A 15,025-nucleotide genomic window follows, 5' to 3' on the forward strand; every position below is an offset into this window, starting at 1 on the left:
ACAAAACCGACTCAATCAACTGTGCAAAGACAACCGCTGCAGGAGAAAATCATTTGAGATTAGCAGCTACATTCTATGGCCTATGTACTGTATATTTTCTGCAATACTACACGACCACCAGGTGAGTCAGTGAAATGACTGCACTTTGACAATTAATTTATGTTACACTAAAGGCAAAGCACATGAAAACGCTCGTGCCCAAACATGCCTGTTGCTGAATTTCAAACGGGATGTGAAAGGGTTTCCAGTCAAACCTGTTGTGGTGCAACTGAACAGTGCTGATAAGATGAGGGGTGGAGCAAACAGGAATACATTGAACACAGTAAAGCCATTTACAAACATGGAATATATAACTTTGCTGATTTCATCCATCTGTTAAAGTTATGGCGTTTTGCCATTAGCACATGTGACTTTTACGTTAATGTTCCTCATGGCTGCATTCAGACATGACATTTACAGAATGAGCTTGCTCGTGTAATATTTGTCACCTAGAGAGAGAGAGAGAGAGAGAGAGAGAGAGAGAGAGAGAGAGAGAGAGAGAGAGAGAGAGAGAGAGAGAGAGAGAGAATGCAAGCCATTGCTTCTAACAGTAAATTACCAATACATTTTCGCATCACTTTAATAATATGTTATTGATAGCGATTTTCTGCTGCCTGTTTTGCAATATCCGACAGTGCACAAGCGTCGAATGACAGGATGATAAGTTGGGACTTTAATTTCTATTTCCTCAAATGCTTTATGTAGAAAGTGTGAACATTGGAAATACATGCAAGACTGTTGGTCAGATTATTATTGTAAGAAGGGTTTTTACCTCTTTTCCCTGGTTGTCCCGGGATGGGAAAGAAAATAGCTTTTATAGACTTTAAAATTTGCTCTTTCACAGGGTTTTCTGATTTTGTGCATAGTCGGTTCTGAAAAAGGAGGGAAAAAGATCTGTCATCCATAGCTGCTGTAATCCTGTAAAAACGCCCACCAATCACTGCCTCATGGTTCGCTTGGAAAGAACCAATGAAAAGCCTCCTTGCCCCGCTCTGCGTACTCTACCCCTGCGGTGTACGGGCCTGAGCTCAATGCGCTTTGTCGCATTGCTAACAGTAGTCACGTTTGTTTTAAACATTCGGTATGATAATATTAGCCGTTTGCTTACCGGTGAATGAGACATGAAGGAAATTGTAGTCCTTTCTCCTCTCTGCTCTGAAGCAGCCGTGCACGTCTGTGTGTGGGTCGGAGGCCCGAGGAGATGCAACTTTCAAATCTTGCTAGTTTTTTTTTACATTACCAATCCTGCCTTTAATCTCTCTCTCTCTCTCTCTCTCTCTCTCTCTCTCTGCATGAAAGGGGCTTTACAGCATGGCTCAGCTTTAAAGGTGCATTCTGATAAACCTATCAAACCATTTACACACATAATAAAACAATCTTAAGACCGTCTATGCAGAACACACCAGGAATTGAAAGTTTTTTTTCTTCTTCTAATAACCAAAAGACAAAAAGTAAGTTGCTGTAAGTATGATTTTGAATGACAGGAGCTCATTAACTGATGACAAGAGACTGAGCCATGAGGCTGTGCACCTGGTCACAAGTGTTTGCCTTCACTCACTGTGCATCCCATAATGGATTTCCCTCTAAGAGAGATGTAACTATATATCATGGAGCTTCTTGCAGCTGCACAGATGACTGGAGATTTCATCTATGTGAAGAAATTCCAAAAGAGAACTGAAATAAGCCAGGAATACACAGATCAAACAGGATCGACTGTATATAAAAACAGTATAAACTTCATTCAAACTGTCCATTTACCAATTTCTGTAAATCTGGGGGAAAAAGTAGGACTTGTACAAACAATATAATCCCTCTTTTCATGCCACATAGTCCTTTTTTTCTTAAATAAAAAAAAAAAGGTCAGATATGTGCTATACATGTCCCATGATCCTTGGATCTTTAGAACCGAGTCCATTTTAAAATAACTCATTTGTTTCTGAAGATACAAGTTAAGTCTACATGGTGGCAGTAAGCTCTTGTAGTGCTGGGAGTTCCCTGCCCCACACAGGATCAAATTCCCTCAATCTCTGCCCGTGTTTTTGTTCATCATTACACTAGCTGACCTCCTGATGACCTCATTTAGCCCTACCAGCAGGTTTCCATTCACCTGCGCAAGGAAATACTAATATAAGTATAGCATGTCAGTCAAACAAGCCATTCTCTGCTACCAACATACAGTGCCAGCAAGGTCTGGAACTCATTTTAGAAGGATTTCACAGGGAAATGTCCAGACTACAGTTCCAGCATGGGGAAAGGTGTGGCTTACTGTGGAATCAGATACTTGCAGTCATCCTTGGCATGCAGGTCAAGGCGGTGTGGTATAAAAAAAACCCAACAACCCGTCTTTAATTTAAAAGCCCCTGCAGCAACACCAGCCAAAAATGTGCCAGGAATTCCACTGCATTTATTCAAATTAAGACTTAATTAAAATACCCTTCCATTAAAGCAAAAACTGACAAGTCGTGCTCTGTACTACAGCCTTGAAGAAAATAAAGAATCTCAAGTCTATAAAATATTTGGCAGGGGCATGCCACATACCAAAGGGCATCACCTCAGGAGGAAAGAGGCCAGCCGGTTCGCCCGCCATGTTCAGAGTCATGTTACTGCAGTGGAGCACCCAAGGTGTTATAGATACAGACACGGTAGACCTGTAATTTGCCCGGCTGTCAGACTGCACGGTGGTAAATTACAGTATTCAGCGAGGATTATGGTCTTCAGCTCATCCAAAGTGAGGCTCGACATGCAGCCTCACAGACGACAACTCACACATGAATATGGACATAAATCAGCTTGTCTGTGTAAGCCAATTTCAAGAAAGGGGGAGTTAAGCTAATTAAATAGGTTGCCCTTGCTCTCGTTACCCAGGCATCGAGGCATCGACACAATCAATACCCAAAACTGTAAGAAGAGAGGACAGAGAGGGCTTTTATTATGCTTTGGTAGCAGCACGCATTTGTCAAATGTGCTCTTTGGTTTAGTGTTGTGCGATTTAATCTCTCTGAGGAAGCTGTTGAAATTGGTTTTATAGTTATTTAAAGCATAAAATAAAGTCTTATTTTTTTATTTCAGATCCTTCCCCTTTCAGTACTTGGCATCCACTCTCTTATAAAACTTACAATTTTATTTCAAAGTTTCAAATTCAGCTGTTGCATTTGTACAGTTAAACATCCAATGGTCTATATGATGCCGCAAAAAGTCATTTACTGGTGGTGGGGGGGTCAGTAAGCAGAGCCATCTTTGTCTCTCTTCGGAGAGCATTCCACAGCCCAGAAGAAATAAACCGTCCTTGCTGCTTTACGACCGTGTTTGTGTTGTCAGTCGGCCAGAAGATCTCGCGGTCCCTCCAGTGAGGTCTTACATTTGAACAAAAAGAAAGTATACAAAAATAACACATCCACGGAGATGTTAAGAGTTTTGTTGGCCTTTTAACGGAGGAACGACCGTGCCCTGTGTCAGACTGACCCGCAGGCCTCGGGACAAAGGGCTGCTCAGAGTGGCGGAGGAGGGTGCATACTTTAAACAGGGCTGCTCTTTTTATTTGTGATCACTGGTGGTAAATCAGCTCTGTCTCTTGGCGAGTTGGGTACAGAAAGCTCCATTCATGGCGGGCAGAGTGGAGGTGGAAGATGTGGTTCAAGTACTAGGGTGGGCTACTCTCCCTCCAAAGAGAGGGAAATACAGTAAAACTAAAACACAGACCCACCCCAGAGTCACATCATTTCCTGAAAGTCTAGCTTGTATTATACAATAGCTGTGGAATTTGAAATGACTTATCTACAGTATATACTTCAGGGTGTAGAAGAGGACCTGCTGATTACTTTTGGGTCAAAAACTCATGTGTCATCGAAGGAAGGAAATGAGTAAAGCCTGCATCAAAATGCCTCACAGAATGAGTGTCTTCTTAAAGTGGCCACGCGCTCCTGTAACATTGCTCAGACTGAGCCAGGAATAAAAGAGTCTTAATTACAGCTGTGATTCATAACTAGAGGGGCTTTTATGTGTGTATATGTGTGGCTATTTTCTATTAAAGTTTCTCGCTGGTACACCCCAAACGCCTGCCAAGTGCCCTCTGTGACTAACTGGAAGAACTCAGAGTAAAATTGAAAAATAAATAAAAATAATAATGTATTTTATGACAGTGGAAATCAATCTAATTGAAGTTGCTATAACACTGCAGGGCAGGAATGTGGTTGTTTAAGGGGAGCTATTATCTTTCACGGCTCCAGTAGCACACTGATAGTTATATTATTATAACTGGCACTGCAGTTGACAAATCAATGCCTTCTCCATCCTTCCTCATCCCTCGCTCATGTTCTCTCAAAAATCCTCCAAAAGTACAGCTCGCTCAAGGTTTTGTTTTGGGTTTCCTTTAAACTGGGCTGTATCGTTGTCATCTACGGCACCTCCTCCTGTATTCGCGGATTAGTCACGACATGCTTCCACGCGGGATGAGAGATTTGAGTGGCAATGCTCTGCTCGCACCGATTATCTCCGATCTTAACACGTGCCTTTTACCTCTTTAATGTAGGGCTGCGTTCTGATAGTTTGTGAAATAGCCAGATTGGATAAGAGATAAATAATCTAATCAAGTCTTTTATCTCCTCTTTGGGTAGTTTATGTATTTAATTATTTTTCAGCTTTATCTGATAGTCAACAGTAAAGAGATGACAGGACATGAGAGAGAAGAAAGAGATGGGGACTGACGTGCCCTGCCAAAAATGTGGGTTCTTTTTTATGTCAATCTTTCAGGTTTAGTTGTAAATATATAATTATATATTAGGGGTGGAATGGTTCATGTATTCGTATTGAACTGAAACGGTACGGATGTCACGGTTCGGTGCATGATTTTACACAGAGAATACACGGTATAAAAAATAAATAAAACTTGCGTGCAAATTAATTAATGTAATGCGGAACTACTGTTAGATCCGCGGGTTCTTCAGGATCCGCCCGCCTCTTTAAGATCGCAAGTTTGGGAAAACTTCCATTTCCCAGTCAGTTCCAGTAGTACAGGCGAGAGAGTGGTGGATAAGACCGCTGTTGTAGATTAGTGTTACGTTTCCAGCGTCGCGGCTGCGAACCGTAACGTTAGTTGGGACGGACGCCTTGTTTCTTCAGGCTGACTATATTAGCTTTAGCCAGGCAGGGAGCAGCTTTCTGCGGTGAAAAATGATGGGGGGTACTTATTGTTTACGGTTTACATCTTACTTTACACACTTCAGGCTGTTGCAGCTAGCTCAGGGGAGAGACTGGATGACACTAGGTGGTACAGCCTGAGACATGCACAATAAAAAAAATTGCCTTCTGCATTTTAGTTTTGCTTTTCCCTCCATTGTACCGAACCGTGATGTCTGAACCGAGGTATGAACCGAACCGTGACTTCTGTGTACCGTTCCACCCCTAGTGTATGTATGTATGTATGTATGTATGTATGTATGTATGTATGTATGTATGTATGTATGTATGTATGTATGTATGTATGTATGTATGTATGTATGTATATATATATGTAAAGTTATTTGTAACTTTTGGTGCTTCATTAAAAGCCTAAAGTCTAAAGGATGTGTTTTTGATAAGATGATTCAAAACTGAATTCAGATTCAATAAAACGCTGACTAAACCCTACCTCTTTACTGTATTTAACCCATTTCTAGATATTCCTAGCACTTTTGTGACAGTAATGTAGTCAGAGTGCTACGGCTGTGACCTTACCTGACTTATTAACTGGATGTCAGCATGACAATGTAGGAAAGCAGGCTATTTCTAGGGCTAGGGCTTCTAGGGGTGAATGTAAATGTACTTACTGAAGCACAAGGAATAGACAGGTATACCTTTGCTAACAGTACATATTAATATCAGATTTTAGGTTGGCCAGTGTATATGCACACACACACACACACACACACACACACACACACACACACACACACACACACACACACACACACACACACACACACACACACAGTGATGTGCTACAATCCATGCAAAGGCAATTCTCTCTTATCAAAGAATTATTCATGAAAATGTGCTACAACTCCCAGCGCTTCTTAGACATCCTCTTATGTTGTCCATGCAGTACTCCCTGCTACCCCTAAGACAGCGCCTACACATACTTGAGAAACAGTGACTTTGACAAGCATGCATCGTAAACAATATTGGGCAGATGGTGGCCATTACAGTTCAGTGATGCCTCCACACGATAAAAAAAAAAAAGATCACACACTAGGCTGGATCAAATGATATTGGGATTATGACTAAAATGACTCTGTGATTATTTTATTGAGACCATGAGCAGAGTGGATAATTTGAAAAACAATGCAAAAAGCAAAACGAGTGTTAAAATGAAATGTCTGCTTTATATTATATTAGGCTAATTTGGAATTTGAAAAATTATAGGAGGCATTTCTGAGTCAGCACAATATCAGTTCTGTACAATTTTGAGATATGGGAGGTATGAGTTGTTGAGAAAAAAAATACATGTCTGAGAGGCTGTTTCTATTTAAACACCCAACCCCCAGTTCCCCACCTCCACCCCGCCCTCTCTTTCCCCTTTCCCTTGCTCTCCCTTCTGCCGGAGGCCTTGTTAAATTGGCACAGATTCTACCCCGGCTCCCAACCAAAATCGCTGCCTAAGTGTTTCCACTCCGCTACCCCTATCATGGCCTTACAGTAGCACAGCACACAGAGGGAGTAGGCACAGGAAAAGCAAGCTTCTCTACATACTGTAGGTCTGCTGTCACTTGGGACTAGGGCTGCAGCTATCGATTCTTTTTCTAATCGATTAATATAGCACTTTATCAATCGATTAATCGGATAATGTTTTTTTTGCATTTTTAAACAACCTAAACTAGGGAAAAAAAGCAACATTTTCGGAAGAAAGCAACATTTGTATTGCCTACATTGCTTACAATATCATCTCTCAAAAAACAAAACATATTAAGTGCATTTAAGTGCCATATTACATTGTTTTTAAAGATTTTTTTTTACAAACGATATCAACCTCAAACTAAGGCATACATTAAAATACACAAACATTACATTAAGTTGTGCAACTTAACTTTCAGAACTACAAGTTTCAACCTGAGACTGATCTGTATATACAGTAGGCCTATATGTAAATATTAGTTATACTCAACCTATTTTCATTTATACATTTGATTATAATGTCACACAGCTCTGTTACACTTATGCCAGAGCTTTCACTATCACTCTGACTTATGCTATTAGATCGTTGATCAGCTGTTTCTCTGTAGAGAGAGAGAGAGAGAGAGAGAGAGAGAGAGAGATGCGCAACAATCAGCTGTTTTTCCGAAGGGATAGTCAACGCGTCAGCTCTTTAGATCAGATCGTGGTCACCACTACCTATTTTCTTGTCTTTGTTTTTGGTAGTTGTTGTGTTTGGTGTAGTTTCATCGTCCATACGACTGTTATTTACTTTTGTCGGTTAAGTTAGACTCCATGTTTTCTGTTGAGATGCTAAAGCACTGACGTCGTGCTATTATCGTGGTAAGCTAGTTCCATTTTGCAGTAGTACCCGCTGTACAGAGTTTTAGTTTTAATTACGTTTGAACTGATTCCAAACTTTGGACACTTTCTGTCGTTTTCGCCAGCCTGTCTCTTCTCTAAGCCCCTCGCTATTTACGCTCTGGCACATAGACAGTGTCGCCAGCAGCAGACTGAGCCGTGTCTGTGCGACAGTAATAATGCTCTGTGCGGAAACACCGTCCGTCAGCGATACAACGTTGGTAACATTGATTTAACGAAGCTTCGAGGCAAGTCATTTTGCATCGAGGATTTTTTGTAATCAAATTATTTGAGGAATCGTTTCAGCCCTACTTGGGACATAAAGAAGCAGCACAGCTACAGATCGATTCAACTTCTAGAACAACCCTGTGTTTGTTTAGATCTCAAGACAGAATTTGTAGTGCATTTCAAAAGATTATACATGAAGAGTGAGTTGTAATCAAAACTGAGTGATCATATAATGTGACTCAGCCAGCAGGATACTCTGCAAAATTCTTGTAGTCCTCCTCACAAACAGAACAGTCTTTGTTTGTGAGGCTTTAGCCGAGCGGATGCGAGCGAGGCATTCTGCTGCAAAAGTCATATGCCTCCTTCTTCCTGCTCGGTCTCAGAGGTGTTGAAAACTTCCAAAAGCACATTCCACTCTGAGACAGACAGACACAAGGAATAACAGTTGAGCAAGTAAAGAAGAATTTTGAGCTTTGCTCCTGGGGAAAAAGGCATCCATTTCAGAAAAAAAAAATATATACATTCCCTGCAGATAGTATGTGTTGAATCAAAGACAACTGAAACTCTTCAGTTTCTCTCTTCAAAAAGGATCCTACATTTTTTCAGAAGTCTTAAAAAGGCATCGGAGCAGACTTTTGGTCCAGCAACTTTGCTGTAAAGCGACCTTCTGGTTAAAGGTCATTCCTCAAGCTTTATCAACACTATATTCACACAACCACCAAATTCCCATCACCGCAGACCAGAGTATACTGGGAAACCAAAACAACCTCCGCCCCAGACAAAATAGGCCGCTCATATAAAACAGGAGTTGGCTTTGCACTGAGCATGAAAGTGGAGTCTTTTGGCAGGCCACTGCCATCTCTGACTTGTAAACAATATGGAGGGTATTTTTAGGGGACACTTGGCCTCAATGTGATACTCTGAAGTCCGTTGGTCTATTTTAAGTCTGGTGCTGCATGAATAAGGAGCATCTGCATGGCTGTATTCATAATAAGGCGTACAAGCTAATGGAGGACACGGTAAGTAGGTGAATGTGTTTGCCTGCATGTCTACATCTGTCTGTGTGAGGGGGAAAAAAGCCAGTCTAGCAGAAGAATTTCCAGTGTTGAACTAAAAGCGGAAGACTGAATCTAGACAAAACAAAGACGCCGCTAAAAGCATCAGCAGAGGAGAAAGGCCAAGGCTTATTGTAGGTCTGGAGGAGCATCTCTATATGCACAAACTCAATAGGATCCAATGACGCACTGCAATAATGGAAGCATTACATTTAGAACAGCATGTTCACATGAACACAGCGACATCACTTCACTTTTTTGAAATGGGGGCATCACATCTGATGTGTGAGCTTGGCTCTGTTCAAACGGAGACTTTTTTTTTTTTTTAAACCAATTGCTAGGCAATTGGAGTAAGAGCTTGACACAAGCTTGACCATCATCAAAGAGGTAGTATAAAAGGGAAAGAGATGAGAGCCAGTCCAAAAAGAAAGAAAAGAAAGGAGATAACTGCTGTTTATCAGATTGTTCCAAGATGAAATTCCCTTCAAACCATATCAAAAACAAAAAGAACAGAGAGCTCATCAGCTAGCAACATAAATGGAGGCAAGGCAAATAGGCAATCACATAAGTCCCTGAGATACTCTGAAGCAAGTTACAGATTAAAAAAAAAGAATCCCATTAGCTTTTACATCCTTGGCATGTGTGGCTATATATTCCCCTGGTGACTCCACTCCCAACTTTATGTGCAAATGCAAATCTGACGATTTAAATCAATGGTTCGGGCCAGACACCGCAGCAGACAGCACACACACACACCCACCCACACAGGATAAACCAGAAAATACGACTTAATGCAAATTGCTGCTGAATGGTCATCAAATATAAAACTTCTTCTCCATCTGTGTTGGCAGGGGGCTCAAAGTTTTGCAGAATGCTGTGAGGATGCTTTATAATACACTCTGATACCATTCCAGAATCTAATCTACCACGGACACCTACGTAGAAGCTTTGATGTTAAGAGGAAAGCGTGGGTGGGCATGTCTCTGCGATTATGAAGTGGGCAGCTTACATCACCGTTGGTTTGCTAAATGAGATGCATGGCACCTACAAAAGACTAAAAAAAAACACGCTGCCACTGTCAACACTGATCAGATCTAAACTGCACTTCCACCAGTCTGATGCCTACACTTAAGATTTCACTTAATCCCCAACACCGCACCCAATCATTTACAACCTACTTTCAAACTACATCGTTGAGTTAGGGTGTAAACACATGACACTCCTAATGAGAGACAGGTGCTCTGATAATGGTGACACTGATCTGCATCATGTAATCATAGCTAATCATTACACAAATGACACCCATTTTAAAAAGAGAACTTAAGCCTGAAAAGCCCTGCTCTTCAAATCATGTGGCGGTCTACACTAAAGTGGACCAAGTAGTTTGAACTGACTGGTCGGCACAGCCTTCCTTAAGGCGCTGACACACCAAGCCGATAATTGGCCGTTGGACAGTCTGGCGAGGTCGGTGACTCGAGTCTTTTCAGTGTGTTCCGTGCAGTCGTCCATCCGAGGGGCTGTCGGCCTTCATTTTGCCCGATTTGACATGTATAATCGGCGGGGCGGGCACTGCCGGCACTCGGACTCAAATGACCCATCTGATTGGTAGAATGCTAACCCGGAAATGGGGAGCGGAATGAGCGTGACTAGAGTCTCTCAAAATCTGACAAAAATATTTTAAACTGACCTTTGTCAATCTGAAATGAAGACAGATTCAGCAACTGCACGGCCTATTTCTCGCTTAAAATGTTTTCAGAAACACGTTTCGGTGAACTATTTTAGTATAATATGAGATCGGATTCTGAACAAGCCGCCATGACAGTCTGGCTTTGAATTTCCGGAGAAACCAGACCCACGTGACGCGTTCGTCCAATCAGCTGCCGGTTTCCATTTTTGTACGAAAATACAGATTAGAGCCACCTGCTGTTATGGACTTTTTTGACCTACTCGGGGAGACCGATCAGTCCAACTGCCTTTTCTGCCGAGGGTCGGCCGTCTGCAGCTTAAGCTGCATTCACTGTTGAACAACGGGTCCACAGTTACATTTGGGCTGAAATTAAATCATTTTTTGAAATCTATATATTTTGATAATGAAACATTGGTTTAAAACCAATGGTTAAAATGAAAACCTAGCAAATCACAACATTGAAAACTATTTATACTTACTAGCTAATATTGCCATTCTAACTGCTATCTTTCATCTCTGTAACATCTCGCTTTTATCTCTCATGAGCTATGTACTGAGTGTTGTACTGTAGTCTGTGCTGTGTATGTTCAAAGTAAATGTGACTGTAAATGTAACATTTCAATCTTTTCTAATAAAAAATTGTTGATCACAAAAAAAAACATTGCTAACTATAATAACGAGATCATCCAAGAGGTACGAATGTATACAAGTAGATAGGTTTAAGAATAAAATCCAACACTGAATCAATAAATGTATATCGTTTTGCATATTTTTTGTTTTATATGTTTTAGGGCTGCAACTAATGCAATTGATTAATTGTTTTGTGAATAAAATTGTGAAAATGTCTATAATAATTTCTCAGAATTGCCTCCAAATGCTTAGTTTTATCCAACCACTAGTCCAAAAGATATTCAGCTTACAATGACAGAAAATCAGCAAATCCTAACATCGGAGAAGCTGAAACACAGAAATGATGAATTGATTATCTTTCCAGTGGTCGACTTGTCAATTAATGGACTAATCGTTTCAGCTGTAATAATGTATATTTTGAATATATTTTGCGACCGTCCCTCAGATAACCTTTAGAGAGTTGCATACACATGTATAAACAGTAAAGTGGTACTCTGCTGCATTCAAAGTGGACATACGAGTATGTACAGGTGCATTATCAGTATTTTATCCCTTTAAACGAACCGGTCTGAAACATGCCTACCCACCTGGGGGCTTTGAAATTAATAACTGCATTGATGCATCGTGATGCGGACCTAGACGATTCTGCATCGATGCAGTGACAGACTATAATCGATTATTGCCTACTGATGTTACTTGTTGATTTCGGGTTTTTGTTTTTGCCTTTTATCTGTTGCCCGCTGTGTTCAGACTCCACTACATTTAGGAAGTGTCTTTTTTAAGAGCATATATAATAAAAACGAGGAGTTCGTATATATGTTCGTATATATCTGACTGCTTGAATTTGTCGATGGAAAACCATGTGTAGCAATATAAATATTATTAATATATATTGAGGAAGTGATGCATCGTGATATCAAGTCAATTCGAATCGTTGACAGGATAATTGTAAATCGAATTGAATCGTGAGACCAGGGAAGATTCACAACCCTTTACGCACCATCTGACTTTTAGAACACCTGCAAAACATCATGGCATTGTTCTTGTGAACATAAGCCAGGGATCAAATTCGCCACTAAATGCTGGGCCAACTTGGTGGCAGCACTCCAGACTGCGACCAAATGGTCGCATTTTGCGACCAAAATTTGAGAGTGTGCGACTGAATTTTACATCCAGTCGCACATGTGTGACCAGTAAATTTGCCCCCTTTTTTTACACCTTAAACGTTGAAATTTCGGTACCTGAGAGCAAGCTTATCTGTCCTCTCTGAAAATTGACAGAGAGCGGTTCTCCGACACAAACACACACACACTCGCACACACGCAGCGCTGCAGACGGAGCTCTGCTGTTTTGTTGAAGTCACAGCGAGTCACGGAAATGCCGATAAAGCGGTTTCTAGTGTGGTTACAGTTTTCCATAACTTCACGCAGACAGCGTTTGCTGCGACATGATATTAATGGCGAGCCGAAAACGGTCGCGGTGCTGTTGATGTTACACTTCCTCGGAGACGAGCAGCCAGGCACAACTGTGGTTTATCTGCCCTGGTGGCTGACTGACAGGCTGAGGTTGTAAGGCAAGGCAACTTTATTTCTACAGGCACCTTTCAGCAACAAGGCAATTCAAAGTGCTTTACATGAAACATTAAAGAGCAATTAAAAAACAGTCATGATGAAAATAAAACAGGCTAAAAAATAATAATATACAAATACAATAATAATAAAAATATATATCTTTTTTTTTACTGTCATGACAGCGATGGGGCTGTCAGTTTACCTTATATGTTGCATCTTCAAAAGTGACACTGAATTTGAAACAGCACATTGTAATTTCTGCATCTATTATCAAAGTATTTATTAGTTATACAGTGGAAATTAGTAGAAATGTGAATATTTGGTTAGCATGTTGATTTACGGTGTGTGCCCCTACATTTTCTGGTTGTGCCCCTAAAATTTTCAGTTGGAGGCCACTGTGCTCCTAGTGAAAAAAGTTAGTCTGGAGCCCTGCTTGATGGTCAAACTGGAGCTGCTGAATTTCAGCAGGTTTCCTACCGTCGCATAGTCCAGTAACGTTTTAAGATGAAATTATTTGAATGCCAAGTTTTTGAAAATGTTATCTTTACATCATCTTAAAATGTCACAACAATACACACCCTGACAAGAGACAAATCAAACAAGACAATACCTGTATCATACAGGTTCCTGATTGGCAGCCTACTGTGCTGCTCTACACAACACACATGATCACACACAACATTAGCAGAGCCACCAAGAAGAAAAAAGTATCATCAAGACAACATTCAAAACCTGCTTTTGTCTCCATGCTAGATTCTCACAATGCCTGATGTCATACACAAAATAGCATTAGAATGTGCAAAATGGCAAATTACAATCCAGAATATGTATTAATATTATTTATTGGGACATTGTACTACACCATTTAGGCAGTAAAAGATCGAAAATAAAAATGTAGCTCTCTTAACTTTGAACCTGACTTCGTGCATCTCCTGAGTGGGGCTGCATAGAAATGACTGCTTAGACTGCTGGGATATTACGTTATGTGTTAAGGAGTACGCCGAGGGCATGAGAAGCTCCCACATTTAGTGGTTTTAGAAAGGTAGTGAGGGTACACACCGCAGTGCGAGTCTGCGGAGGAGACTTTCTCCCACACAGACAGGTCCTTGATTAATGTTATGCCAGCTCATCACCACAGAGAAGGCTGCTGGCCTGACAAGGAGATAATAGCAGCTGGTACGGTACAGTGTCATAGGACATCAAGGAAGCGCTGCAACTCCTACAGAGGTCTGCAATGGTGACCCTAATCTCCTTAGGCATGTTGTCATGTTAGAAAGCTTTCTGCATCTGCGCTAGTCAAACAGCCAGGACAGAAAAGGAACGACGCCGCAGGCTTTGTTTGTAACCGCATTTTCGGTTGAAATGTATCACATTTACACAGAAAAATAGCAAGCGTAGCATACATCTATTTACATGAGCTCAATTGGGTTGTGATTAATAGTATCACAATTATTTTGACAGTGATTTATTGCTGCCATATGACATCCTAAACCAATTATTTGGATATCACTTACAGAATAATGACCTAAATTAACCAAGAGTATATGTGTTCAAGAGAAAAATCTGGACTGTTTACCTGTGAAGAGTTTAGTAATGGCCTTATTCTGTCGTCGTGCAGAGCAGATGAGTAGCAGCCATGGAGGCAGGAACTCATGATGACTGGCCAGGAGCTCGGCGATGGTCCTGGGGGAGCCGGGGGGGGACCTTTGCTCCCCCTCACCTAGCTGACAGCCTTCATCGATGGAGTCCACGAGCAGGAAGAGAGACTGCTGAGGAGGCTTGACGCTCAGGAGAGGCAAGAGGACACATCTGAGGAAAGAAGGAGGAGAGAAACAAAGAGAGGGAAATGTTATGTTTTCACCTTTTTTGATTGTGTCTGACTCATAAATAAACAATAACATTTTAGTTTCTGTTCAACAAACTTCTGAGAGACAGCACTTGTCTGAAGTCTGCATTCAAAGTACAGTATAATTTCAGGCAAATCATTTTCTTTCTTGTGGAGGATTCACAAATAAAAAAAAAGGAGAAGAGGTTGTCGTATTTTTTAAATAACTATTGTAATGTGGTTGCATTTTCAGCTAATGATGCGAGGCCACTGTTCGCAATTAGCATGTCTGATGCTGGAATCTCATTTTCACTCTCAACGCCGCCAGCAAATACCAGACTTCTGCTTAAATTACAACAAGTAAGGCAAGATTTAATAAAGCCTCTTTTACACTGAGTAATTTGGTGAAAACAGATAGGTTTGCTAGTTTACCAGTAAAAAAACAAAATAAGAAACCTTAAAC

At 40.9% G+C, this 15,025-nt stretch overlaps 1 protein-coding gene across 1 annotated transcript in view; it reads right to left on the minus strand.

Annotated features, from left to right (window-relative positions):
* The window catches only part of ankrd50 (ankyrin repeat domain 50), a 41,447-nt gene that overhangs the window by 10,778 nt on the left and 15,644 nt on the right, over positions 1 to 15,025 (minus strand). The window contains exon 4 of the mRNA XM_039813218.1: positions 14,314 to 14,546. Within this exon, the coding sequence (XP_039669152.1) occupies positions 14,314 to 14,546 (233 nt within the window). The remainder of the gene's footprint in view (positions 1 to 14,313; positions 14,547 to 15,025) is intronic.

The sequence above is a fragment of the Perca fluviatilis genome, chromosome 10, assembly GCF_010015445.1.
Source record: "Perca fluviatilis chromosome 10, GENO_Pfluv_1.0, whole genome shotgun sequence".
Lineage (NCBI taxonomy): Eukaryota > Metazoa > Chordata > Actinopteri > Perciformes > Percidae > Perca > Perca fluviatilis.